The sequence below is a fragment of the Leiobunum rupestre genome, chromosome 7 (genome assembly GCF_980474605.1).
Source record: "Leiobunum rupestre chromosome 7, qqLeiRupe1.1.hap1, whole genome shotgun sequence".
In the NCBI taxonomy this organism is placed as follows: Eukaryota; Metazoa; Arthropoda; class Arachnida; order Opiliones; family Sclerosomatidae; genus Leiobunum; species Leiobunum rupestre.
Window position 1 is genome coordinate 21,386,525 of NC_143390.1, and position 25,736 is coordinate 21,412,260.

General features: G+C 33.1%; 2 protein-coding genes and 1 long non-coding RNA gene across 3 annotated transcripts; 2 read left to right on the forward strand and 1 right to left on the reverse strand.

The window, feature by feature from the left end:
- Nucleotides 1–989: 989 nt before the first annotated feature.
- Nucleotides 990–14,053, forward strand: LOC149935118 (uncharacterized). The gene is made up of 11 exons (XM_090153550.1): nt 990–1,170; nt 4,107–4,284; nt 5,659–5,761; nt 7,182–7,301; nt 7,525–7,660; nt 8,473–8,595; nt 11,627–11,749; nt 11,799–12,032; nt 12,655–12,726; nt 13,403–13,538; nt 13,694–14,053. Exons 2-11 carry the CDS (start codon nt 4,109–4,111, stop codon nt 13,971–13,973), a joined length of 1,503 nt encoding a protein of 500 aa, XP_090009676.1. The 5' UTR covers nt 990–1,170; nt 4,107–4,108; the 3' UTR covers nt 13,974–14,053.
- A 73-nt stretch (nt 14,054–14,126) lies between these two features.
- LOC149935119 (uncharacterized) lies at nt 14,127–18,470 on the forward strand. The gene is made up of 5 exons (XM_090153912.1): nt 14,127–14,416; nt 14,486–15,111; nt 16,561–16,644; nt 17,381–17,503; nt 17,928–18,470. Exons 1-5 carry the CDS (start codon nt 14,364–14,366, stop codon nt 18,119–18,121), a joined length of 1,080 nt encoding a protein of 359 aa, XP_090010038.1. The 5' UTR covers nt 14,127–14,363; the 3' UTR covers nt 18,122–18,470.
- A 5,653-nt stretch (nt 18,471–24,123) lies between these two features.
- On the reverse strand, nt 24,124–25,349 carry LOC149935120 (uncharacterized). The gene is made up of 2 exons (XR_016472252.1): nt 24,491–25,349; nt 24,124–24,425 (listed from the first exon to the last, which is right to left on the reverse strand). It is a non-coding gene; the product is annotated as an uncharacterized LOC149935120 (long non-coding RNA).
- Between the last annotated feature and the right edge of the window lie 387 nt (nt 25,350–25,736).

Here is a 25,736-nt window from a genome sequence, read left to right on the forward strand (position 1 = left end):
GTTACCTATGAGATTTCTATGGTTTGAGCGTTGGTCAACGGAGATAAACAAATTATCTCTCACAAATATGCAGTTTATAAAATATTTGTTTGATAAATGGTAAGTCCAAAACTTTTATTTACGAGGCAAATCAGTTCGTTGATTTCTTAAATTTTAATTCAATCCCTTCTATAACTATATTAAAGTTTTAATTTGTTCACAATATTAAAGTTTTAATTTTTCCACAATATTAAAGTTTTAATTTGTTCACAATATTAAAGTTTTAATTTGTTCACAATATTAAAGTTTTAATTTGTTCACAATATTAAAGTTTTAATTTGTTCACAATATTAAAGTTTTAATTTGTTCACAATATTAAAGTTTTAATTTGTTCACAATATTCGAGTTTTAATTTGTTCTGTCAAAATATGTATTTTTTAAAAATAATACAATTTCAATGATTTTGCTTAGGTGGGATAGTTACCAAAAAAGAATATTGCTAGCGGCCATTGATTATAACGAACATTCAAATAGACCGCAAGCCCGTTCGAAATCTGGCGAACTTCAATACAGAATGTTTTGGACCAAAAAATCGAAATCATACAATATTGGCAAGTTGTATGAAGCAAAAACCTATTCGTATATTGATTCATTGACGGAGATGGTGTTTGACGCCAAAAAGAATTACATGATTACTAAACACTTAATATTATAAAACTTTTTTATATTAAAGTTAGATGCTATGTACACTTTTTTCATTTCAGGGTAATATTTCTGATCCAAAACTAATGGGAGGAATGTCAGCCGAAGAAAACTTTCGATAATCAGGATTATGAAAAAGTATAGTTAGTAGCTAGAGCAAGGATGGGTAAGACAAACTTAGTATATATGTATTCTTTTCAAATGAGTTTTTAGGGAAGCTTTCAAGCGTCTGCTTTTACTTCTACACGAGCTTCTACCGTTTACGCAAGTAAGTTATTTTATATTTTAGTTACGTTTTAATTATTATCTTTGATTATAAACTTAATTATAAATTTATACTAAATAATTAATTAAAAAATTAACTTTGAATTAAAATGATTTGTATTAATTATATTTTAATCTCGAACTCGGCCGGGTTGTCGATAGTAAATTAGCAATCGTTCGTGAACCAAGGCTTAAAAGATATAAATTGGTACTAGAACTAGATAAGTAAGTAGTCTGTAAAAATTAGAAACGGTTTTTGATTCTATCTGCAAACCCTATTTTTAAAACATGGTTATTAATCAAGCATATTTCATTAACAGAAATAGATACATCTAGGTTAACAAATTACGGTAGTTTATGCAGCGCATTCTCCAGAGAGGAACATGAAGGAAAAGTGTTTCACCATGGTTTAATATTATAACTTAATTAAGGGATCTTAAAATTAATTTTGCGCGTGGAAATACACCGCCATGTTAGGGTATAAAAGCAGGTAAAAAAACCTGCTATACCTTACAATGTAAAGGTTCTGTCACGTGTAAAAACATAATTTTGAAATCGGTCAATTAGTAGTTTAAACTACGAATTAAGTTATCACATTAATGTGATAACTATTTTATACTTTATTTCGTAAATATGTACAAAGAATAGAGGTAATCCTTTAGGGAAGCCCCTGGAGGAAAGGTGTTTAAAATTGATGCCGCGTTGCCCAGCTGAATCGCGATTGCGATTCGTTGGAGAAGGAACTGAACCGAATGCGGCTCACCGGTGACGTCCTTTCAACGACGGCCAATGGCCTGAGCTAAATCTAAACCTTCTTGACCGAACGATAACTTAATTAGTAGTCTAATGCGATAACTTAATTAGTAGTCTAATTCGGTAACTTAATTAGTAGATTAATGCGATTACTTAATTAGTAGTTTAATGCGATAACTTAATTAGTAGTTTAATGTGATAACTTAATTGGTAGTTTAATGCGATAACTTAATTAGTAGTTTAATGCGATAACTTAATTGGTAGTTTAATGCGATAACTTAATTGGTAGTTTAATGCTATAACCTAATTGGTAGTTTAATGCGATAACTTAATTGGTAGTTTAATGCGATAACTTAATTGGTAGTTTAATGCGATAACTTAATTGGTAGTTTAATGCGATAACTTAATTGGTAGTTTAATGCGATAACTTAATTGGTAGTTTAATGCGATAACTTAATTGGTAGTTTAATGCGATAACTTAATTGGTAGTTTAATGCGATAACTTAATTGGTAGTTTAATGCGATAACTTAATTGGTAGTTTAATGCGATAACTTAATTGGTAGTTTAATGCGATAACTTAATTGGTAGTTTAATGCGATAACTTAATTAGCAGTTTCACGTGATAACTTAATTAGCAAATTATGGTAGTTTATACAGCACATTCTCTAGAGAGGAACCTGATGGAAATGTTAGAAACCGAGTTATGATGTTTTTAAACTCCGGTAAAGGTATTGAATTTAAAATAAAAACACTGTTAGGTTAGAGAAAATGCAGCACCCTAACAGTCTTCGGAAGCATGCATTTGTTCTCTCCTCCATCAAGGACTGGGACTCTCTCCCGGAACACCGGCCAAACCGCGTAAACTTCACACGTGAACTTCAGAAATATCTAGGCTAGCTCTAAACTGACCTTCTCTTTTACTCTGACGTGATGGGCATCGCCTTTTGTCAGAATTAAAATACTTTAGAGCTTTAGGCGTGCGATAACTTATACGATAACTTAATTAGTAGTTTTATACGATAATTTAATTAGTAGTTTTATACGATAATTTAATTAGTAGTTTTGTACGATAATTTAATTAGTAGTTTTATACGATAATTTAATTAGTAGTTTTATACGATAATTTAATTAGTAGTTTTATGCGATAATTTAATTAGTAGTTTTATACGATAATTTAATTAGTAGTTTTATACGATAATTTAATTAGTAGTTTTATGCGATAATTTAATTAGTAGTTTTATACGATAATTTAATTAGTAGTTTTATACGATAATTTAATTAGTAGTTTTATGCGATAATTTAATTAGTAGTTTTATACGATAATTTAATTAGTAGTTTTATATGATAATTAGTTTCATATGGCAACTTGATTAGTTTCATATGGCAACTTGATTAGTTTCATATGGCAACTTGATTAGTTTCATATGGCAACTTGATTAGTTTCATATGGCAACTTGATTAGTTTCATATGGCAACTTGATTAGTTTCATATGGCAACTTGATTAGTTTCATATGGCAACTTGATTAGTTTCCTATGATAACTTGATTAGTTTCCTATGATAACTTGATTAGTTTCCTATGATAACTTGATTAGTTTCCTATGATAACTTGATTAGTTTCCTATGATAACTTGATTAGTTTCCTATGATAATTTAGTTATTAATTTAACCATCTTGAGGTATGGAAAAATATTTGTAATCGACTATTACACAATAAAATATTTCAAATTCAGTGTAGTTTCAGAATGGTGTATGTTGGTCAAACAAAAAGAAATTTGAGATTCAGAGTAAAGGAACATAAGGTTGATGTTGGTCTGAAGAGAAACCATAAAACAATTTTTTACTTTCACGTTAAAGAATGTAAAGATAGCTATGACTTTGACGACGTAGAAGTTCTAGCAGAAATTACAACTTCTGCTAAGTTAAATATACGAAAGTCGTTGGAAACCGAGAAACTTAAGAAAAATAATTTTGCGATTAATAGGGGAGAAGGCCCAAGTTCTTTCTTTGTTAAAAATTATATAGATTGTCTATGTTAAAAAGCTTGTATCCCATGTTGGTGGCAGCTCATTTGTAAAAACATCATTTGAACACCTGAAGATGACGCAAGTGCGTGTTGAAACATGTTGTGTGTGACATATTAAATATTTTAATGTGTAATAGTCTATTTAAAATATTTTCACCGTTATTATACCCAAGCAAAATGGTTTCTAGAATAACATTATATTAAGACAAACTGATTGAGCAGAAATCTGTGTAAGTGGAGAAAATCTTTTTTTTTTAAATTCCACTTGCAGTATTTTTAAAAAAATCCCTAATTTCTTCAAAATATATGAATTTATTCTTGATTAACAAGTGTACAATTACTTTTGACTTCAAGTATTCATATTCTTTTGTTTTAATTACAGAGATGTCAAAACGATGGAAAATTTATCCTTCAAAAGCTATGGCCTCGCAAAGTGAGGATGTTTCTGAACACACTCATAGATCTTTGATGCCAAGGAAAAAGCAGTGTGTAAAAAGAACTGGATTAAATAAAAAAACCGAAGTGCCATCAGATCAGAGCCAATCATCTTTTTCACAAAAGTAATGTGCAAAACCATATGCTAAATTAGGTAGAATTATTCACTTATTGTTTGTATGGAGATCTCTGACCCCGACAATCAGAAATTAAATCTAGGTTGACCATTTTTCGGGGTTAAGGTTTTTGTTTGAGGACGGTTGGTCCCTACTAAAAATGAAAGATCCTTCCCTCCATTTTTTCGTGAGTGATAATTGAATGCCTAAGAAATTGGGAAGAATACATTTTTTAAACTCAAACAGAAGAAGCTGGCAATTTTTAATTAGAGGGGAAAAAATCCTAATTTTCTATGTATTTAATAAAAGCACTATATGGCAACAGTGTTTCAATTTAGAAATTAATTTTTCTTTAGTTTCACGCAGTAATGGTATCTAACTATCTGGATTGTAAATTAAAAAATTAGCTATGGTTGCTTTTAGAAGGGCTGAAAGCTTAACAGGAAATTTTAAGGTGATTCTAAAAACAAAACGGTAACCAAATTCCCCTAAAAATTTAAAAATCAAATTACTGTGAAACCTGGTCTATAACTATTTCACAAAACGAATTGCATGCATCCTTCTGTCTTATACAGTTTTCTAATAAAGTTATCCGTATGAAATTGGAAAAATGTCAATTTTAAGCGGTACACCCATGTTTGAGATAGTTTAAAAAAATAATTAATCAAAAATCAGTGAGGCACATATTTTATTTCACGTTTCAGAAAACAAAATGACTCTACCTTAATTTGAACACCTATAAATTGGATTATAAAATGACAAAATAAACCATTTTTGCAGGGTTTCGCCTTAACGTATTTGTGTGCTGCTTTATTTTTGTGATGTTTGGGTTCTCAAAACTTTTTTTTTAAGTGACATATTTATTTGACGGGTCTGAATGGATTCACTTTTTGAAATAATTTATCCTACTCACTATTCTTAAGCGGTAATAGTTAGTGTAGGGAGCTGTTGGCTCGCGTGGCATGAAGGGCTTGCCACCACTATCCTACGCATTGCAACCTGGCCACCGGAATTAATGGCTTTAAAAGTCGCTTGATGACTTAGGCCTAAGGTGGTGCCTTAGGTATTAGCTTAGCTGATAGCTGAGAAGTAAGAAGTGTAACACAGTATGTACCAAATCTATTTGGGAGATACAGTGTTACACTTCTTACAGTACTAGCTGCCTTTCTGCCAGTCATTTTTAATTAGTTTGAAATTAAAAAAAACATTTATGAAAAAGTGCATGCGTTTCATGTAAGGGGGAGGCAGAAGAATTGTTTAGGCACAAATTTCTTGGAATTTTTGTTAATTTAGTTTAAGTAGCTCCCACGAAAGAATTGTTTGCGGTTTCCCCTATGTTGAGGCTGTGTTATTTAAAATAATAACTTTTGCACATTATTATAGGCTACACTCAAATATTGAACATGGAATGGATATGGATGAGAGAGTTGATGCATTGAATCAAGAAATTATTCAACCATGTTCTGATAACAGTGAAGTATTATATGTAAGAAAATTCAAATTTACTTTTATCAATTTCTTAGGCCAACTACAACCACATTCCTACACAGTGGCGTAGACAAGGGAGGTTTGAACACCAACCCTGTGCCTACCTTTGACTGTACTAAATTTTCACCCCTTCTTGACCCCCCTCTTAACATTCACATACATCAACCCCCTCCCCTTGACCGGTTACTGGCTATGCCACTGTTATTATTATTTCTGAAAATAATTACTGTTTAATGAAAAAAACACTTAAAAGATAATGTAATAAAATAACCAATAGCATCCATGTTCTTTATGAAGCGCATTATTATTATTATTATTATTAATTATATAGAAATTATTTGGATGATGGTTTAGCAAATTTAAGGGTTTTATCTAGTATTATTGGTGAGCAACTTATAGGAAGAAAACCCTTTGAAGATCCTATGCTGCTGAAACAGGCATTACTTATAGCTTACTATAAAATAATTGGTACACTTTTGGTGAATGCTGGATTCGTCTAAAGAAAAATCAAGATAGAAACAATTAACTAATAAACATTATGGCAAACAAGAAAAAAATGCACCTTGTGCACTACTGTCCCCCCCCCCTCCTATGTGACATTATAATTATCCTGTATTGCTGTGAAAGGGCCTCTGACCTGTTGCAATGCAGGTTATGAAGTAGCTTATTATTTTTATTATTATTAGGTGGGGTAGCAGAGTGGTTAGCACTCTTGCCTCGCAATAGTAGGAGCCCGGGTTCGATGCTAGTTTGTGACACTAGGTGAAAACATGGGAACCACTCCTTGTGCGTTGAAGGGGTTTTACCCCAAGTACTATGGTTTCCCCTTCCCATAAAAACTTGCTGAAGTTAACAGTAATAATTTAGCAATTGTAGGGAGCTGTCGGCTAGCTTGCGTGGCAGGAAGGGCATGTCACAACCCTCCTACACATTGTAACCCAGCCACTGGTAAATAAGGCATTAAAAGTCACAAGCTCACTTGGGCCTGTGGTGGTGCCTAGGGTATTAGCCTAGCTAATTATTCTTATTATACATGTCACTAAATTGTTAGAGTAATCAATGACTTACCATTAAATGACCCAAGAAGTGCTCTTATAACTTGGTACTAGAGTAGTTGGCCCCTAAGCGCCCCCCCACCCCCAATTCCCTGGGTAGATTTTCTACTGTATCCACTGCATTCAGTTTCTTTTATTCCACCTACTAGATTATAAAATAGTTTAAGAGCAGAGCTGGTCATCTATATCTCCTTCCCCACTATTGTTGAACGTAGAGCTATTATTCAGTCACTGATTGAAAACATGTTAACATGGAAGTTGCACTTACCATTGCTGCCATGATCAAAGAGAGTTAAAAAAAATCTTTCATCCCACGCATACATAATTTTAATAACGAATTAATATAATCTTATTTGGTTTTAGGTTGATGATGTAACAGCCTACAAATTGGAAATTTCGCAAAACAATGCAATGATGCCATGTTCAAATGAACATAATTGGTTTATTTTGTTAGATTTTGATAAAAAACTAAGAACTTTAAAAGTACGTTTAAAAATGTTTCTTCATTTTTAATCAATTAACATGCCGCACTTTTATTTATTATGTAAAGAAGTTGTACACTTATAAGATGTTCCAATAAATCTATTTTTATTCTTAAAAGTTACGTTTCTTTCTAATAAATATGCTTATCTTGCTTTTTATTTTGAAAATTAAAGAGGAAAATCATTTTCAAATTTTCATGTTAATTAAAAACTTTATATATTAGGAAACTCCAGTTTTCATACAAGTAGTTCCAAAAAGGTTTACAGATGGTTGCATGTTAGTACTGCAGTGTTCGTGTATGAACAAAGAAGATCAGCTGATTTTTGGCACTTCTTCAGAGCCAAACTGTTCATTTTCAGGTAACAATTAAGTTCCTCATACATGTTTTAGCACAAGATTAACATTTATTTTTGTTTGATAAGATTTGAAACTGCTCATTTTCACAGGGTGGGAGCTATTCTTCACATAATAAGCATTTAATTTGATGATTTATCCATGGGCGCTTGCAGGGGAAGGTTAATCAGGCAATTGTTCTCCTTTCATGAACCCCTTTTCATCAAAGTTGGTTTTGGTATTATTTTAATCCTAAGAAATACTTCATACTGCGGGATAAATTTATATCCCACTGTCATATTATGACTGAAATACTGCTTAAGCCTGGTGTGATGAACACTTTTCTTTTTCTGGGTAAATAAACTTGAAACTTGAAACATGCTAGTTGGACTGTTGAACGTTTTTCGAGGGTACATAGTGAACCAATTACCTGAAATATAATTTATATAATTTACTAAAGTTTTAACGATTTTTGGTTAATTGATTGATAGTTTGTGTGATTGTTGGCAAACCTACAAATTATGATTGCCCCTTTGTAAAAATGTATTTATCATTTTTAAATTTATAATTTGAACCAAGAACTTAAACCTAAATCTACACCTCTGAAACTCAATATCTCAAGTAGTTTCAAACTTGAAGTGCTCTTGATGTAATTTAATTTCCTAAAATTATATCTAATTGCCGATCTATTTTGATATTCATAAAAAGCACATTGAAATAAAAATGTTCTAAAAAATAACAAGACTAACCGCAAATTTACAAAAATACTAGGACCTAAGATTATAATTAATATCACTATATTAATGAGCACTCTTAAATGTACGCCTTACATTTTTAGAATTTGTAAATCAAGTGTGCTATTGTATACATGCTTCAGCTGCGGAACAATTCGTATTGATGTTTTTGAAAACAGAAGGCTTGGACCCTAGTGATTTTTTATCATTGTCTGATACAAATATTGGTAAGTGAACATACATAAGATCTACATGCATGTAACCTATTATGTTTTCTCAGTTGCTATAAAGATAGTGACTGGAACTGTTTAATCTACATTATACAAAAACTAGTTCTTCAATATGTGACTTGTTAACTTATGTTATTGAAGGAATTAAATTTCACCTGAATATTCGTCAAAAGTAAATGTAATAGCAGGGTGCAGACTTCCTATATTTCCAATGTTGTCCTATAAATTCTTTTAGTTGACACCACCAACTACATAACATTACATTTCTACTACTTTACTCTATTGGCTGATGCGAAATTATGTGACAAAAAAATTTCATATTTAAATAACCATGGTTATTTAAATATGAAATTTTTTTGTCACATAATTTCGCATCAGCCAATAGAGTAAAGTAGTAGAACATACCATTGTTTTTACTTCTATATTTTCCTATAATTTCCATCTATTTTTCATATATTTTTCAAAGCATTCCCCTGATCACCCTGTAATAGATTTCAATAATAGATTTTGGTATGATTAATATTGACAGAATTGTTTTTGGAACTGAAACACCTTGTAGGTTTTATTGAACTACTTTTCACCCCAATTATTTTAAATTTAGTTTTCAAAAATCGAAATAACCCCTCTTAGGCAACATTTATTCATTGTAGCTAGTTTTGTACCTTAAACAAGTGTTGGCTTCTTGTTTCGAGGCTATAGTACCATAAGATGTCACTAGCATCAAAATTGAAACATGTTGAGTAACCAACATTTCCCCCTAATTTAAAGGCGTTGCTAAAAATACTTGTATTGGCTTTTCGGTATCACATGCTCATCGAACCTTGCTTTATAGGTCAACTGCCAAATAAATGCCCAAACTAAAACATATAAAACCAAAGTAGGAGAATTATAAAGCATAACACTTTATAAATTAGAAACAGTAAATTTTGTAAAGTTATATATCTCTGGTTAATGATTCCAACTTGTTGACAATAAAACTGGCTGTCACAGCCTGGAAATTACCACTTACCCTTTCTGTTATTTTAAAATTGACTGAGATTTGTGATGTGGTTCAACCCCTTTTTTAATAATAATAATAATAATAATAATAATAATAATAATAAAATAAGCTTTTATTGGATAAATCCTACCAAGTTAAAAAAAACTTTTTTACAGAGGGATCCATTACATTAAAATTAAATTAAATCTAAGAGATATACCAAAAATGATAAAATTGTCCAATTACGTAGTCTTTAGCATTCTGATGAAAACTCCCTAATGATTGACTATTTTTTAAATCTCTGGGCAGTTCATTCCAATATTTTACCCCAGAGACACTCAGATTTTGCTTACTGAATTTATTGACCTTAGGGGCCAGAGATAAGTTAGTCAGTTTCTCACGAGTACTGTACTTATGATGTACATTTTTTTCAAATAAGTCCAGAATATATTCTGGTACTTTTGATATAACAGTAATGTACCAGGGCTATAGACTATGGATCTATACTTATGATTGAATATGGATAAATTGATGCAGATACCCATAGTGATCTTTCATTCTACTCATTAGCATAAGTAACACAATAACCATATGTATGACACTGAAGAATGTTGGTTAATTATAGTCTGTCATAGGGTGGTTGCAGATTCTAAACCAGAAATTTGATTTTTATGGCATTATATACGAGCAAAAAACGCGTTTAGGTCTCAAATTTGAACAAAACTACCTTCAGAAACAAAAATTGTGTTTAAAATGTGTTGAGATTCAACTCACAGGAAGATCTGGATTTACTGATTTAAATGGTCATTGCCGAGACAGACTATCATTAAATAGTTAAGCTTTGGGAGAAAAGGATGTGTCATACTTATTATTATTATGTTACTTTTGCCATTAGACAAGCATGTGAAATTCTTCCATAAGAAAGTTGTATTTTATCAACGAAATATGGTCAACAGAGATTTTTACAGCTGGTTTCGTATCTATTTGGATGTCTATCTGTATATATTTAACTATGTACATATTGCATGATTTCTTTCTTTTAACTACTCGACAGGGTTGCTCAAACTAAAGATTTATTTTTCATTAGGTGACCATGATTTAAGTGAAGCAACTATTGAGGTAATTTCAAATTTAATTATTGGTTTAGTTAAATTTTGCTTGTTTTAGATATCTGGCATAAATTTAGTTAATTGTACGAAATATTTAGAAAGCAACAAATCAAATGTTTAAGTTTCTGTGTTTTCTTGTAGATAAGATGTGTAGTTAACAAAGTCAACCTTTTTGCTTGGGTTACCTTTAGACAGCTGCATGGAAACGTTTTTTTTTACCGTTTACGTGAATGAATGGGAAAAGGGTTGATATTTATTTTTCGGTAATGGAAAGGATGAAAAACCAAACTTAAATGGGAATGAAAGTTTTCGCCTCAGGAATGGATGGGAATGGATTTTTCCCCATTTTATATACATAATGCACTACGTGATTGTCCAACCGAGATATAATTATTTTATGAATTTTGTTATTGAGTGTATTCTTGGTGTTATTGTAATGTTCGAAATTATTTGCTTTGAGAGTTTTGGGAATGGAATGGTAATCGGAAGGAATTTTAATATGGGAATGGAATGGAAATAGGCATGAATGATAATATGGGAATGGAATGGAAATAGGCAGGAATGATAATATGGGAATGGAATGGAAATAGGCAGGAATGATAATATGGGAATGGATTTAAATGGAAAGTCACAGGAATGGAAAGGTATTATAACTTGTGTTACCATGGGGTGCTGCAACAACAAAATCAGCCTGAGGATGACATTAGACACTGAGTGGCTACGCACGTAGTGGTTCTAGAATTCATCTGTTTTTACTGTAAAATAGTGGTATTAATTAATTAATTTTTTAAAATTAGTGGTTTTCAATATGATTAATTACATTACCAAATTGCTAAACCTCATGGTTTTGTCATTTGACTTAACGAGGTGGATGTATCACATTTTTATTCTATTGAATAAACATTTATTTCGTGTAATTATGAGTAAATTATCTTTTTAGGATACATTCCCAAGAGTATTTCAAATACCTTTTTGCCATGGAATTTGTATAGAGATGGAAAAGAACAGTTTTTCTGCCATAAAAATAAAAGACCATCAACTACTATGCTTGACATGCAGCTTTGCAAAAAACTCATGCCATCATGTGAATTGCTTAAAAAAACTCATTGAAGATGAAAATGAAGTTTGCATTGACTTTTTTGAAAACGAAATGGACAGCCAAGAAATTCGTACAAATGAAACTTATAGACGAAAGGCAGTTTCTTTTAGGTCAATATCATACAAACCAACAGTTGGTGACCAAGAAATATTTAGAAAAGGCATTTCCTTTTATGAAGCCATAGAAAAAGATGATATAGTCATTTTCCCACATTCATCCATTTGTAATTGTGGCTTTGAATTTAATGGTATATATAATTCTTTACATATTTACTATTCCTTACGAATATATTTGTATTGTACAACTCATTTTATGAGAAGTCTATAATGTTCCTTTTTGTGGGGATGTATGAAAAATCCAATACCCACCATGTTAAAAGTCTCAAACGATTCCCCATAAACTATTGAATCAGCTCTGAAGATAAGTTTATCAATACTTCAGCAGGTGTCTACATATCCCGTTGCACATTGTAGTCATATAATGTATAAGATCTTCTTCAAAGGAATTGTGTGGGTTCGAATCCTGGACGGCAGGACTGAACATTTTTATTAAAGAAACAAAAATTGTAATTAGAGAGAACTGATAAGATTTTTGAACACATTTTAATGTACATAAATATAATAATTTTTTTATCAAAAAAATAAGTTTTATGTAACTTTAAAAAAATTAAAATGATAAATTTACTGCTGCGTCTGGGCTGGGATTTGAACTTACAACATTCCGTTCCACGATTGAAATCTGTTGTTAATCGATTTGACTAAGCTTTAACAATTTTATCCAAAGGCGATTATTATAGACTTATGATTTTATGGAATCTTTTCAAAAAATTTACACAGAATTAATTATGTAAATAACTCTTATCTCTACAGAAAGTTTCGAATTCTTCTATGGAAGAAAAGTAGTGAAACTTTACTTATTGACTGTGGTAAAAAATTGCTATGGTATGTATAAAATAACATTCTTTAAAGGGACTTTCAAGAAAGACCTAGTCAATATGAAAAACGTCATTCAGTTGTAACTTCGGCTTCACAATGAACGGCGACCGAATGACGTATTTTAAATTGACTAGAGAGTCTCTTGAAAGTCCCTTTAAGGGGAATGAAATTGGTTTGAATGCTTTTCCTTTTTTTTCTGCAAGACTATTAGTTGACTTGCAATAATATCTAGAGGTTGTATTGTGTTTGTATTTGCCAGCTCTTAAAACATTATAGCAAGAATGAATTAACGTTAACTGAGAATATTCAGTCGCAACTATAGCCTCTCCCTTAAATCTCTTTGGAAGATATTATCTGCCTGGGGTGTAGGGCGAAAACCTGTCACAGCTAGCCATTGTATGACACAGCGTGTGTTAGCTGTGGAAAGACAAAGCTGGTTTTAAATTTTGAATGTGATGCAAGTTAACAGGGTACTGCTAACGTTAATTCTTGGACTATAATAATTATATATTTCAAATGAGGACCACTCTGGTGCCGTGCAAGATTCTTCTAGCTCCAAAGCGTAGTTGAAAACAAGTGATAAACCCTCTTTGCTTACTAGTCTTCCTCACCAAATTCAACACCACTTTTGTTGCCCTCTAAAATAATTTGAATTTTCTCTTGAATACATGTTTTTTTTTAGTTCCATCTTTTACTTGTTCTAAATGCAACTTTAATCACATATTTGACGGTAGTGATTATGCCGTATTAAATATGGGAACATTCCTTATTAGTCACCTGGTATTGCGTCATTATTTGGATGAGTTTGAATGTGGAAAGTAAGTTTAAACAGCTTGAACTTGGTGTATACCTCGTTATTAATGAATTTTGGGGGTGCCACTTAACCTAAACCTAATCTTTCTTGTAAAAAGTATTCCGAATATTCCAGTTGGTTATGAAATACTAAAGTAAAATAATCTGTACTTTGACCTAGACTGGCCCTTTACTCCTCACATGCGATATATTGCCGTTTTCTCAAGCTTCATGGACACACAGAAAATATATCGTATCAAAAATATCGATATGCATGGGATGCATTTTTAGATTTAATTGATATAGATTTCACCACCGGTTTTAAATGTGACAAATGTTTAGACCAGCCAAACATTATCCTTTGCGACGGCACATCTGTGTGTTTCCAAAAAAAAATGTTGAGATGGGAAGAGTTTCTATCAACCCAAAATCAAAAAGTGACAAAACCTCAAGAAAGATAAGTTGTTTTTCCTTTCTCTAGAATAGTATAGAAAATGAAAGCCGTCATTGATCTCACAATATGTATGTATGTATGCATATGTATCTATATAGCTAATTTCTTTTTAGGCTGACTTCTTGTATTTTATTAATTCTGTTTTTGCTGGCGTAGTTCCTATAATTTCCTTTTATTTCTACTAATTTCCTAAATTTTTTTGTTCGTACTTCGATTATTCCTTGAGTGTATATGTTAATTATTAAAGTGAGGTTCATATACAAAAGGCACTAACATCATAATGAGCACTCGCCTCGCAGCAAGTGCATGACTTACATAATCTATAGCAAAATTAATGGTATGCTTTTAACTCTTTTACTTTCACATCTTTTTTTTGTTACATAATCTATGTACATTTATGGTTTCTTTCCCCTACAGTGGTGACTGGTTCTTTGTGACTTTGACTTTTATGTAATTTCACTTTTTATAATTTTATACTAGGTTTACAGACCGAGTTATTATAAAATCGTCAAAAACCAGGAAATTGCTGTCGAACTTTTCTTTATCTACCAACTCAAATAAAATATCTCAAGAGGAATACGCTAAACTTCTATCTAGCCTGGAAATCTTTGAAGAGGGAAAAATTGTTAAAGATTTTATTGTAGCAATTGTCAATCCTGAAAATATTTGCTGTCCCCCCATTTACTCAAACCTGCTTCAAACTTTATCTCTAACTTCACCAATTTGTGCCTCAATTCCTTTTTTTGCCCCATTAATTGAAATTTTAAACCAATCAATTTCAGGAGAACCCATTAAAAAAAATATAACCGCTATGTCCTATTTAATGTTAAAATGCCCTCTATTATATAAAATAATAATTGATGTACCAGGTGAAAATTTTCCCGATAATATGAGTAGTATATTGCAGTTAATATTAAAATTTTCCGGTGCCCCCTTTCAAAGTTCTAACCAAATTGTTCAGACTTCGACGGAACCAGCTCGTGAATATGAAGATAGTTTATCTTTTTTCCCATCGTTGCCCAAAGTTAGGGAACGAGGATATTATGAAGCTGATAAACACACCAGACGATCCGAAGGTTGTGAAAAAAAATTCAATAAACATCCAAAGCTTTTGCCAGGTGTTTTCACGCTTTATTGTGGCCATGGTTAGTTAATTAATTTTTGTTTTTTAAAATGATCGGGTTAGAAATATGCATAAGCCTAAGGAAAGGTCTAAGCATTTATTAAGTGTGGAAGCCACACCTTGACTATATAGTCAAGAAGGGCAAAATGTTATTTTGGAGAACCAGAAGTACAGTTAGCAAGACCTGGGGCCTAAGCCCCAGAGCTGTGTACTGGCTGTACACCATGATCATCAGACCTATCCTGTCTTATGCAGCTGTGGTCTGGTGATTTATTCGGATAGCCAGGCCGCTCTTAGAGCTCTCAGCCAGTATAGTATTCTTTCTAAACTGGTTCTTAGCTGCTTAGATCTCCTCTGTGCTCTAGGGTTGCACAATAAAGTTCAACTTTGTTGGGTTCCTGGGCTTAAGGGGCATCTGGGGAACGAAAGGGCCGGGGACTTGTGCGCGGCTTGATCTCCAAGTTTATGTCAGATCGTCAACTCAGACAATGGTCTGAGATTGAGGGTCAAAGGCAGGCCAAAGAGTTTACTCTTGGCCCTTCTAGGGAGAGAGCCAGAGAATTACTCTCGCTCCCTAGGGCTAGTATTAGGATCGTTATTGGCCTACTTACAGGCCACTGCCATCTAAACAGACATTTAACTCTCATTGGGGTCAGTGATGACCCGGTTTGCAGAGCTTGTCTAGCTGAGGAGGAAACTGCCTCACATGTACTCTGTAGCTGCGATTACTATGCAGCCCAGAGGTTTGAGCATTTGGGTATGCATTGGTTGGAGACGTATGACGTCTCTTACATCTCGACCAGGCAGATTTTAAACTTTGTGTCGGCAATAGGACTTATTTAGGTCACCCAGTTTGGGGATGCACAATGGACCTTAGGTCGAAGTGTTTTGGCTTGCCACCCCACTCAATAATAATAATAATAATAATAAGTGCTAGGTATTATCTACCTCCTAGTGGTGTAGTCATCAACTAGGCATTTCCCAAAAGTATTTCGCACAATGCTTAATGAATGCACATTTGTCCGCTGTGTATAATCCCAGTAATATGCGATGCAAAAAAAATTCAGCACTCACCTGTTTTTAAGCAGAGTAGTCGTGTTATTGAAAATTGAAATGCTTCCAACGTTAAAAGTATACCTTTGCAAACTAGTAATAAATTATTGAATCGGTACATTACATTGATAATAGTTCTCATTCTGAAGGTTGTTATTTTAATATTTGAGACTTAAACCTGTTTTATGGTACTTATCAGTCTCAAACTAACCCGGTAACAGAATACATCTGGAATAGAAAATTTTATTTCATGAAGATGGTGCACCTATCCCAATTAGATCTGCTTAATTTATTGCATAGACAATGCTGGTAACAAGGGGACTGTTGTGCTAGACCTTTGCTTAGGTGGACAATATTATAGTCTTATGATGTATGATATGACTTGTATAACATGCTAATTAGTTTCAATCATTTCTAGGTGTTTGTTATGGATACCAAATAATGGCCTTAGCAGAATCGGTAGATGTACCTTTTACAATATTAACAACTAGATTCCAAAAAGGTACTTTAATTTATTTGTAACTACAATGTTATTTTCTTTTCTGTCTCACTGTAAATTGACTGCATGGCTGTAAAGCATTGCGGCCAGCTTCCATTGTAAAAATGTGAACCACAACTATGTAGTGAAATTTCAGGCAGTAAGGGGCATGTCTCTTTAAGTCTATGGAAATTTAAATTTACTTTAAAAACCATTGATACGTTTTTTTTTACATCAAAATTACTCGGCGTTGTATTGAAAGCACAAAACAATTTTATTATATCTACCAACAACACCTCCAGAAATTTCCAGATTTTCAGTTAGTAATGCATGCTCAAGCAAAAAAAAACAGGATGGAAAATTATTTAATGTTTAGGTTTAGATATTTTATTGCCACTCGGAAACGGTTTGAAAGATTTAAACAAAAATTGCCTTTCCAATCACCAAAAACAATTTTGTTTTCCTGAAAAATTAAATAATACTCTGAAAACTCCTTTTAATTATTTTTTTCAATAGCTAGACCGTAGATCATAGATAAAAAACTATATATATCAATAGAATTAATTAATCCTTATTTTAAAAGTGACTCCACAATTTCAGTGCCCAAAGGCAGCACACGGGATCTGTTAAAAATAAAAATGGATGCACTATGTAAACTTTGCCACTAGGTGTCCCTATATACGTAGTTGTTTTATCTATACCCTGGATACTGTTTGACTCTGGTTGTGTTTTTGCACTTTTTTTATTTGGTTATTATTAGCTCCAGATGTGGTGGTGTATGACCATGCGTGCAAGCTGCATGCATTTTCATTGAACAGGAGCCCTATGCAATTCAAAGATACCAGATTTTTAATAGACAGACTGCATTGGAAAAACCATGTTGGTAAGTTTTGACCAAATGTTTTAAAGAAAGTAATAAAATCCACTGCAGCGTCTGTAGCACTGATTTACCTTAAATCTACGCTTGTTGCCTGCTCCTCTCTCTACATACTAATTTTAGTTTTTTTTATAATAACTATATGGTCAAAGCTTTTCTCTCCCTTCTCTCACTCTTTATTGTTAAAACTGAAAGGCTGGACAAATGAATGAGATTATAATTTTGGGAAATAGCGACTAAAAGGTCTAAATTTGGGTTTCATACACTGTAACACCAAAAGTGCTCAACACACTAAAAATGTGTTTTGAACAATGAAGTGTTGTTTCAGTATTAAACTCTATATGATGTCCGCTATATGAAGCTCATATCCTTGTCCCTAGCCGGTTCGATATAGTCTGGTGATACCAACTAATTTTTTATTATTCCTTAGGCTGCTCTGTGGGTTACAATTTATCGGAGTGTACTGAATTTGTATCCCTGAATACTCAAGTGAATGAGCAAGTAAATGCAAGTTTACAAAAAATTAAACATTTTTTGTCATATATGACCCAAGAAAAGTTTATGAAGCACTGTGCTTTGTACCTATGGTTATATAATAGAAAGAAATTATCTGCTAGTGATTAGCAGTGGCATGTTAAATTAATTAAACATAAGTATGACACATTTTTATTATGATTATACCTTAAAACGATCTACCACAGCTAGAGCAACATACCTTTTGGTTTTTAAAAATTTGAAATCAGTTAATAAGCAGTTATGTTAAAAAAAATTTACACAAATGGGTTTCAAAAGTCAGACCCAGTACTGTGAAACTGCAGAAAGATCCGACAAAAAGTACAATGTTTGTATCTATCACTATGACTCCTTCCACCTGCTACAAAAGGGTAGATCAGTGCACACATAAAAACCCTGTCACTTAATCTCGTTTCTTAATTTAAATATATATAGCAAACAGCTAAACCTTTTTACTCCTAAATACTTCAGTTTTAAGTTTTAAATTCAATGTTTCTATATGAAAAGATAAACTAGAATAAAAAAATATATATTTATCAAACATGCATGAGTGTTTCTTAGTTTTTGACTTTTAAAAACAACTTTGGTTAAGCCACGTTTTGTTCATCTTGTATATCTGCCAACCTACATTTCATTTTGTTCCGTTTCATATGTAAAATATGCACTTCTAAATGATTACAGTATGTTAGATTAGTTCAAGATTCAAAAGTCCTATCCAATTAAAGGGACTTTCAGGGAACCCTATAGTCAATTTAAAATATGTTATTCAGTAGGAACTCGTTTTGAAGCCAAAGTTATGACTGAATGGCGTATTTGAAATCAACTAGGTCTTTCTTGAAAGTTCCTTAAAGATCTTAATACAGGGCACATACAACTTACGACAAAATGTTTCCCTGATTTCTCAAGGTTTCTTTTTACCCAAATTTTCTTGATATTTTCAGGTTTACAGCCACAAAGATTTAGTAATTACCCATGAAAATGGTAAAATTTATCAAACATATGTCTATGGCAAAATAAATAAATTTCCTTGGCATACGATCTTGGAAATCTAGACCTTAGATTTGAAATAGCAGATGACCTCATCTCACTTTATTGTATTCTTGAAATCGTATTTTTATATATGTCGAGCCATATGAGTATATCTCTTGGTTTTTAGTAACAGAAGTTTTAGTATATATCCAGGGGCACCCATGGGGGGTAGCGGGCGCTTCACCCCCACTACTTTTTCCCTTTTAATCTTATTGTCTAAAATGTTTTGCATTTCTAATACAGAAAAAGTAATTCTGAACAAGGGAACCTTTATTGAATTGCTTTCTCGGACCTTTGGGTAAGGCTGACTAGACAGCCGCAATGAAGTCTTTTTGTACCATCTCAAATATTACCAAAACTAACTATACCGGCACTTTCTTGTTTTTTGAAATATTATTGGTTGAAGTAAACGCATTGAATGCTCATAGGCGACATCTGATTAAAGTAAGTGCAGTCGGTGGAAGAAAATGTGGAATAACAGAGCTCCTAACCAAAAGCCCTCAAAATACATTGAAATTATATTATAAAAATTCCAAAATTATAGGATAATTATAGGATTAAATAATTTATTTATAGAAGTTTTATGGGGTTAAAATATCAAAAATTCCAGTTTCCTAGGATGCATTTATCAAGTCATAATATTACAAAAAAAATCAGAATGGAAATTAAATATCCATTCAGAGAAATCTAGCGAAAGCGCCCACTTTTTTATAACGATCTCTGCTGGAACTCAGGGATCAAATTGGAAATTGTCTTTTATAATAGATTCGTTACTAAACCAAGATGATGAAATCCTTGACCAAACAAATTGGCCATATCCCTATAACATTCAAAGACATCGGGGAAACAGGAAACCATCTATAGCCGTAGATGAAGTTTGACTAAACGAACCGAGTAATTATTTTAATCCTACTCTTGATTTCTGAAACTCGATTATGTAGATACAAACCTGATTCCTTGATAAACATTCCAGGATTTGGCTCATATCGAAAAGATAAGATAGAGGTGGGGGCATACTTATCTATTACTACCTTGATCTTCCACTCTCTATTAATGATCAAAATGAAGATGATGACTCGATATGGGTTGATATTTCCTTTAAAGGCATAAATTAGCTGTTTTTACTGTAGCCCGGACAGAGATTACAAAAGAATGTCAAATCTAAAAATGATCATTGATCAGATCCTTCTAAATCACTACGAGCTAATTTTACTTGGTGATTTTAATTGTAATCTTTTAACTAAAAGTTTTTCTTCTGCCACGAAATGTCTAAAAGAAATCTTGGAAGATTTACATCAAATCGTAACTAAAGTTACTCGGCCAAAATCAAATACTCTAATTGATCATATTTATACTACCCATCCATCATATATTATTTCACATGAAAATCATAATATTGTTTTTTTGGACCACAACCTAATTATTTGTTTTCGAAAGCATAAATGCTCCAAATCTAAAACACACTTTGTAACTACCAGACGTTATCATAAGTTTGATATTTTTCGTTTTACATTAAATGTTTGTGAGAACATTATTACAAATGGTTTGCTTTTCGCCACTGATGTTTCTACATCATCATGCCAAAAACTTGGTTCTTTGATCTTGAATGCCCTGGATATTTTTGCCCCATTGATAAAAAGACGGGTGCATAGAAATATGACGCCATGGATAACTTCGGATATTTTGTATTTGATTGCTATACGTAATGTAATCTTCATTCAAGAAGAATCTCCGGTCCAAATGGTGCTTATCATATTGAAAACTTCAGAATATTTCGGTTGTAAATGAAGTAAGGAAGGCTAAAGCAAATTTCTTTGCTAAAAGATTTGCGATGACCAAAAATTCGACAGAAACATGTAGTTTAAAAAATGAAAGTATAAAAGGAAAAAAGAAGAAGAACCGGAATATTGTTCTGGAGTATGAGGGTGTTTCTTATCAATTATATATCATGGGAAAGCTTCAAAGAAAAATATTACGAAGTTAGAAATACTAGTGGAATTCAATTTAATCTAGTTTGTTAATATTGGTACCATTAAAAAGTATATGGATAAAATTTGTCTTTCAAAAGCCACAGGAGTGGATGCGGAATTCATTAAAAATTAAATAGCTCAACCTTTGTGTAATATTATCAATTATTCTATCAAAACTTCCACTTTTCCGGACTTACTATAAAGACTGCGAAAGTGGTTCCTCTTTATAAGAAAGGGGAAGAAAAGGATCCAGATAATTATCGACAAATTTCTGTCTTTTGAGTTATCTGCCTTTGACTGATTTCTTAGATACAGGGCCGGATTACCCAAGGGGCACCAGGAGGTTTCGAAAAAAATAAAAGTACAAAAATTTCATCATTTACTTTTCACATTTTTTTTTCTTGGCGTAATTTTGGTATGTGTCCACATTTTTTGATACCATGTTAAGCAATCATTTATTAACGTCACTAAAATATCCACAAAGTCTACGTTGAAATTGTATCGCTCGCCACTGAAAGGGGGCCACAGAATTAGCTTGGGCCTAGGGCCCCACAAGGTCTTAATCCGGCCCTGCATCGATAATAATTGTAATATCAATTTGTACCAAAATGGTTTTCGTAGGGGACACTATATACTAACTTACTTACAACTCATCTTATTGAAAATATTATTTCAATATTTCTTCCGTCCGATATAAAAGCACTGCCTTTCTCTAAATTCAAACTTTTCAAAACTAATAAAATGTCTAAATGAACATCTACCAGCTAATTTTAATTGCGTCTCTATCAGATCGACTACTAAGCGTTATCTTTTGACAGAAAGATTATCTTTTTCTGAAATAGACCTGCCTTCAATGGTAAAGCTATTAAAACGTATTTGCTCAAAGAAGGCCCCTGGCCCTGACCTGATTCCACCTAAAATCCTAAAGGCCCTGTCCTTGCACCATACCTACAAACCATTATAAATCACTCTTTCTCTACTTCTACTTACCCTGAAGAATGGAAATGTGGACGTGTTATCCCTATCTACAAAAGTGGGGACCCCACTAATCCAGACAACTACTGACCGATTGCAATCCCACCTTGTGCTTCTAAGACCCTGGAATGGGCTGCGCATGACCAGCTAATACCGTACCTAACTACAAACAAATACTTGTACAAATACCAATCCGGCTTTTGACCTGGCCACTCCACAATCACTTGTGCCGTCTTCCTACTATAAACCATAATCTCTAGGCTGTGGTATTCATAGAAAGCGTTCGACACTGTCGATCATTCAATCCTATTAAAAGACCTTAAACTATTGGACCTCTCTGATGACGCTCTTTCATGGTTCAATATGTATCTCAGTGGCAGAACGCAAAAGGTTGATATCGGCAACCACTCATCTACAAGCCTATCTACCAGGTATGGAGTACCTCAGGGAAGTATCCTGGGCTCCCTACTTTTCTCAATTTACATCAACGAAGCCCATCTTGCAAGTGGGGTGGCGGAGTGGTTAGCACTTTCGCCTCGCAGCAAGAGGAGCCGGGTTCGATCCCAGCTTGTGGCACTTGGTGAAAACTCGGAACAACTCCTTCTGCGTTGAGTTTACAAGTTCTCTCCCCACTGGTTTAAGGGGTTTTCCCCCGAGATCTTCGGTTTCCCCTTCCATAAAAACTTGTTGAGGTTAACGGCAATAGTTTGTGTAGGGAGCTGTTGGCTCGCATGGCTTGCAGGGCTTGCCACCACCCTCCTACGCATTGTAACCCGGCCACCTGAATTAAAGGCTTTAAAAGTCGCAAGATGACTTAGGCCTAAGGTGGTGCCTTGGGTATTAGCCTAGCTGATTATTATTATTATTATTACTCTATCAATCAAATGCAGAGGCATAAAACTGTGGAACAATCTTCCCTTCTCTATACGTACTATGACTAATTATTATTATTATTATTGATGACGGGGTGAAGGGCTTTGGGAATGCCCTTTCGCGCACGTCGACCAGAGGTCCATTGTGCAAAACCCGAACCTTAAGACTTAAAAAGTCCAATATCCGACACAAAACGGAGAATCCTCTTGGCCGGCATATTATAGAAATCAGAAGTTTCCAGTTGATGCATACCAAGATGCTCGAATCTTTGGGCCGCGTAGTAATCGCACCTACAAAGCACATGAGAGGCGGTTTCCTCCTCAGCCTGACATGCCCTACAGATTGGATCATCACTGATTCCAATCAGGTGAAGATGTCTGTTAAGGAGACAGTGACCTGTTAGTAGGCCAATGACCAACCTGATATTAGATTTGGAAAGCGAGAGCAGCTCCTTAGCTCTCTGCCTAGAGGGGCCCGAGATAAACTCTTTAGCCTGCCTTTGGCCATCCATCTCAAGCCAAAGCTTGAGTTGACGGTCAGTCATGGAGTTAGAGATAAGGCCGCGAACTATGCTAGAGGGGATAGGAACGGCAGGTTCAGGACCAAAGAACCCAGCCTCTGCCCCCTTCTTGGCTAAGACTAATACTCGTGAATTCAAAATGCCATCCGCAAAAACGGTTTTAACTAATTAATTTAATTTTCATCTGCATATAATTGTAGGACTTAACTAATTTATTGTTTTTAATTCTCTGTCTTGTTATCTACAGACTTTGTATATTTTAACTGGGACCCCTTGAAAATCAGCTTTGCTGAAGGGGATATCCCTTAATAAAGACCATATTATTATTATTATTATTGTTTCGATTATTTGAAAGCTTTAGAATATCTAAATTGATTTTTTTTTAATTTAATTTGTGAGGACCAATGTGTTAACTAGCCACAGCTAATCTTTTATATCCTAAATAAATATGCTTTTATTATTATTTATCTATGGATAAAAATTCCAAACAAAATAATTTTACTAATGGTGTAATTCCAAATAATTTAATAAAATGCAGGATAATTTTATGTATTATACTGGCACTACCTAATTATCCAAACTATTAATGGATTTCATTGAATTTGGCCAGTAGAAGAAAAAATTAGTAATGTGCCAAAAAAACTTTTAAAAACTGATTATTGTCTACACTACAACTACGCTCTACAGTTTATCTGGTGTAACCTTAAAAGACATAATTATGGCAAAGTTATATCACCTTTACTGCATTGGCTTTTTACATTCATAGTCCTTTATTTCCATTAGGTTACATCACAAGGTTTTTTTTACTGATAAAAATGTTTTGCTTAGCGAAGTAAAAACACAATTTTTGGGCACTTGTGAAAACCAACCATAATTGCTCGAAATAATGAAAAGAAACACAATTTTAAGCAAAATATATTGCTTAGCATTGTTGGATACATCGGGATCTTATGTACATGGTAAAAATTTTGGGTAAAAACAAATCAGCCATAGCTTGGCAAGACTTTTGGTCTCCAGTCACCTCATCTGCTGTGCCGGAGTGTAGAACCTGTGAAAGATAACTTGTACTAATTTTATCTGGCAAATGACAGATTTAAATTTAGTATTTAATACCAAAGTGGTGCATTTTGTACTAGAAATTATTCTCAAGTTTTTCTTCAAGTCGAATCATGCCTGTATATTCCAGTGAGCAGCTAGCATTAATGGTGCAATTATTTATCGGTGAAGCTAATGGTAATGCTTAGTGTTAGGTATCTTAAGAGAAATCCCAGTTATCATCTATGGTTCCAACACGACAGAACGCCACCACATCAACCTCAGGCTGTTGTGGTGTATCTTGCCGCAGAGTTCTCTCACCGTTGGCCTCCAAGGTCTCCAGACCTAACACCGTTTAAAATTTTCCTATGGGCTTTCATAAAATCACAAATCTACCAGATGCCAGTGACTAGCATTGACGAGTTACAGCAGTGTATCATTGAAGGTTTCCGATTAATCACTCTAGATATGGTGCAGCGATCATTTCAAGAAATGCGTCATTGTGCTGATACTTGTATTGCATCCAATGGAGTAATTATTCAGCCTTACCTCTAAATTTATATTTTTCTTTTGAATACTAAAAGATTTTTGTATGGTTGAAAAAGTTAAGTTTTTATAACCTATTGCCTCACAATACCAATTTGTTATTTTTCTGTACAGAACTAAATTTATTTCTATCTTTTTGAGTACGCTCTAAAACTTTCTCGTTGAAACTTTGTCTAAAACCTATTGGTGAAAATTAAAAAATTTCAATACAATGATTATTATTCCAAAGTATTTCTAACTTTTTATGCAAATCCTACAAATTTCAAGTGTCTATATTAAAGTTTTTGAGAAAGATGCCTTTTCAGAGCAAATTCAGACACCCTCTATAATGATAAACCTACTGAATAATCTGATTGCTGTTATAATTGGTGCAAAATGACCACAACTGTTCTTAAAGACATCTTCACGAAAATAGTAGTATTTACAAAGGAAAAACCCTGAATTGTAGCTAGGACTCAAAAACTAAAAATATTATATATTTGACATTTTCTGGTAAATCGCAGATGGGGAATAAAAATAAAAACATTTAAAAACATAATTCAATCTGAGTATTCAAAATTAAAGGTACATAGACCACAAAAAATTATTTATATTAACCACTTTGTATTTATATTATATCAAAAGATATGAATATTGGACTTAACAGGTTATTTTTTATTATTTGTGGCCAAATTTGGTAACAAATATCTCCAAAACTATATTTTGTTCATTAAAAATAATTTGAAAGTCAGCTTTTTGGCCCCAAGCTACCCTTTAAACAAAATTTAAGAGGGTAGGG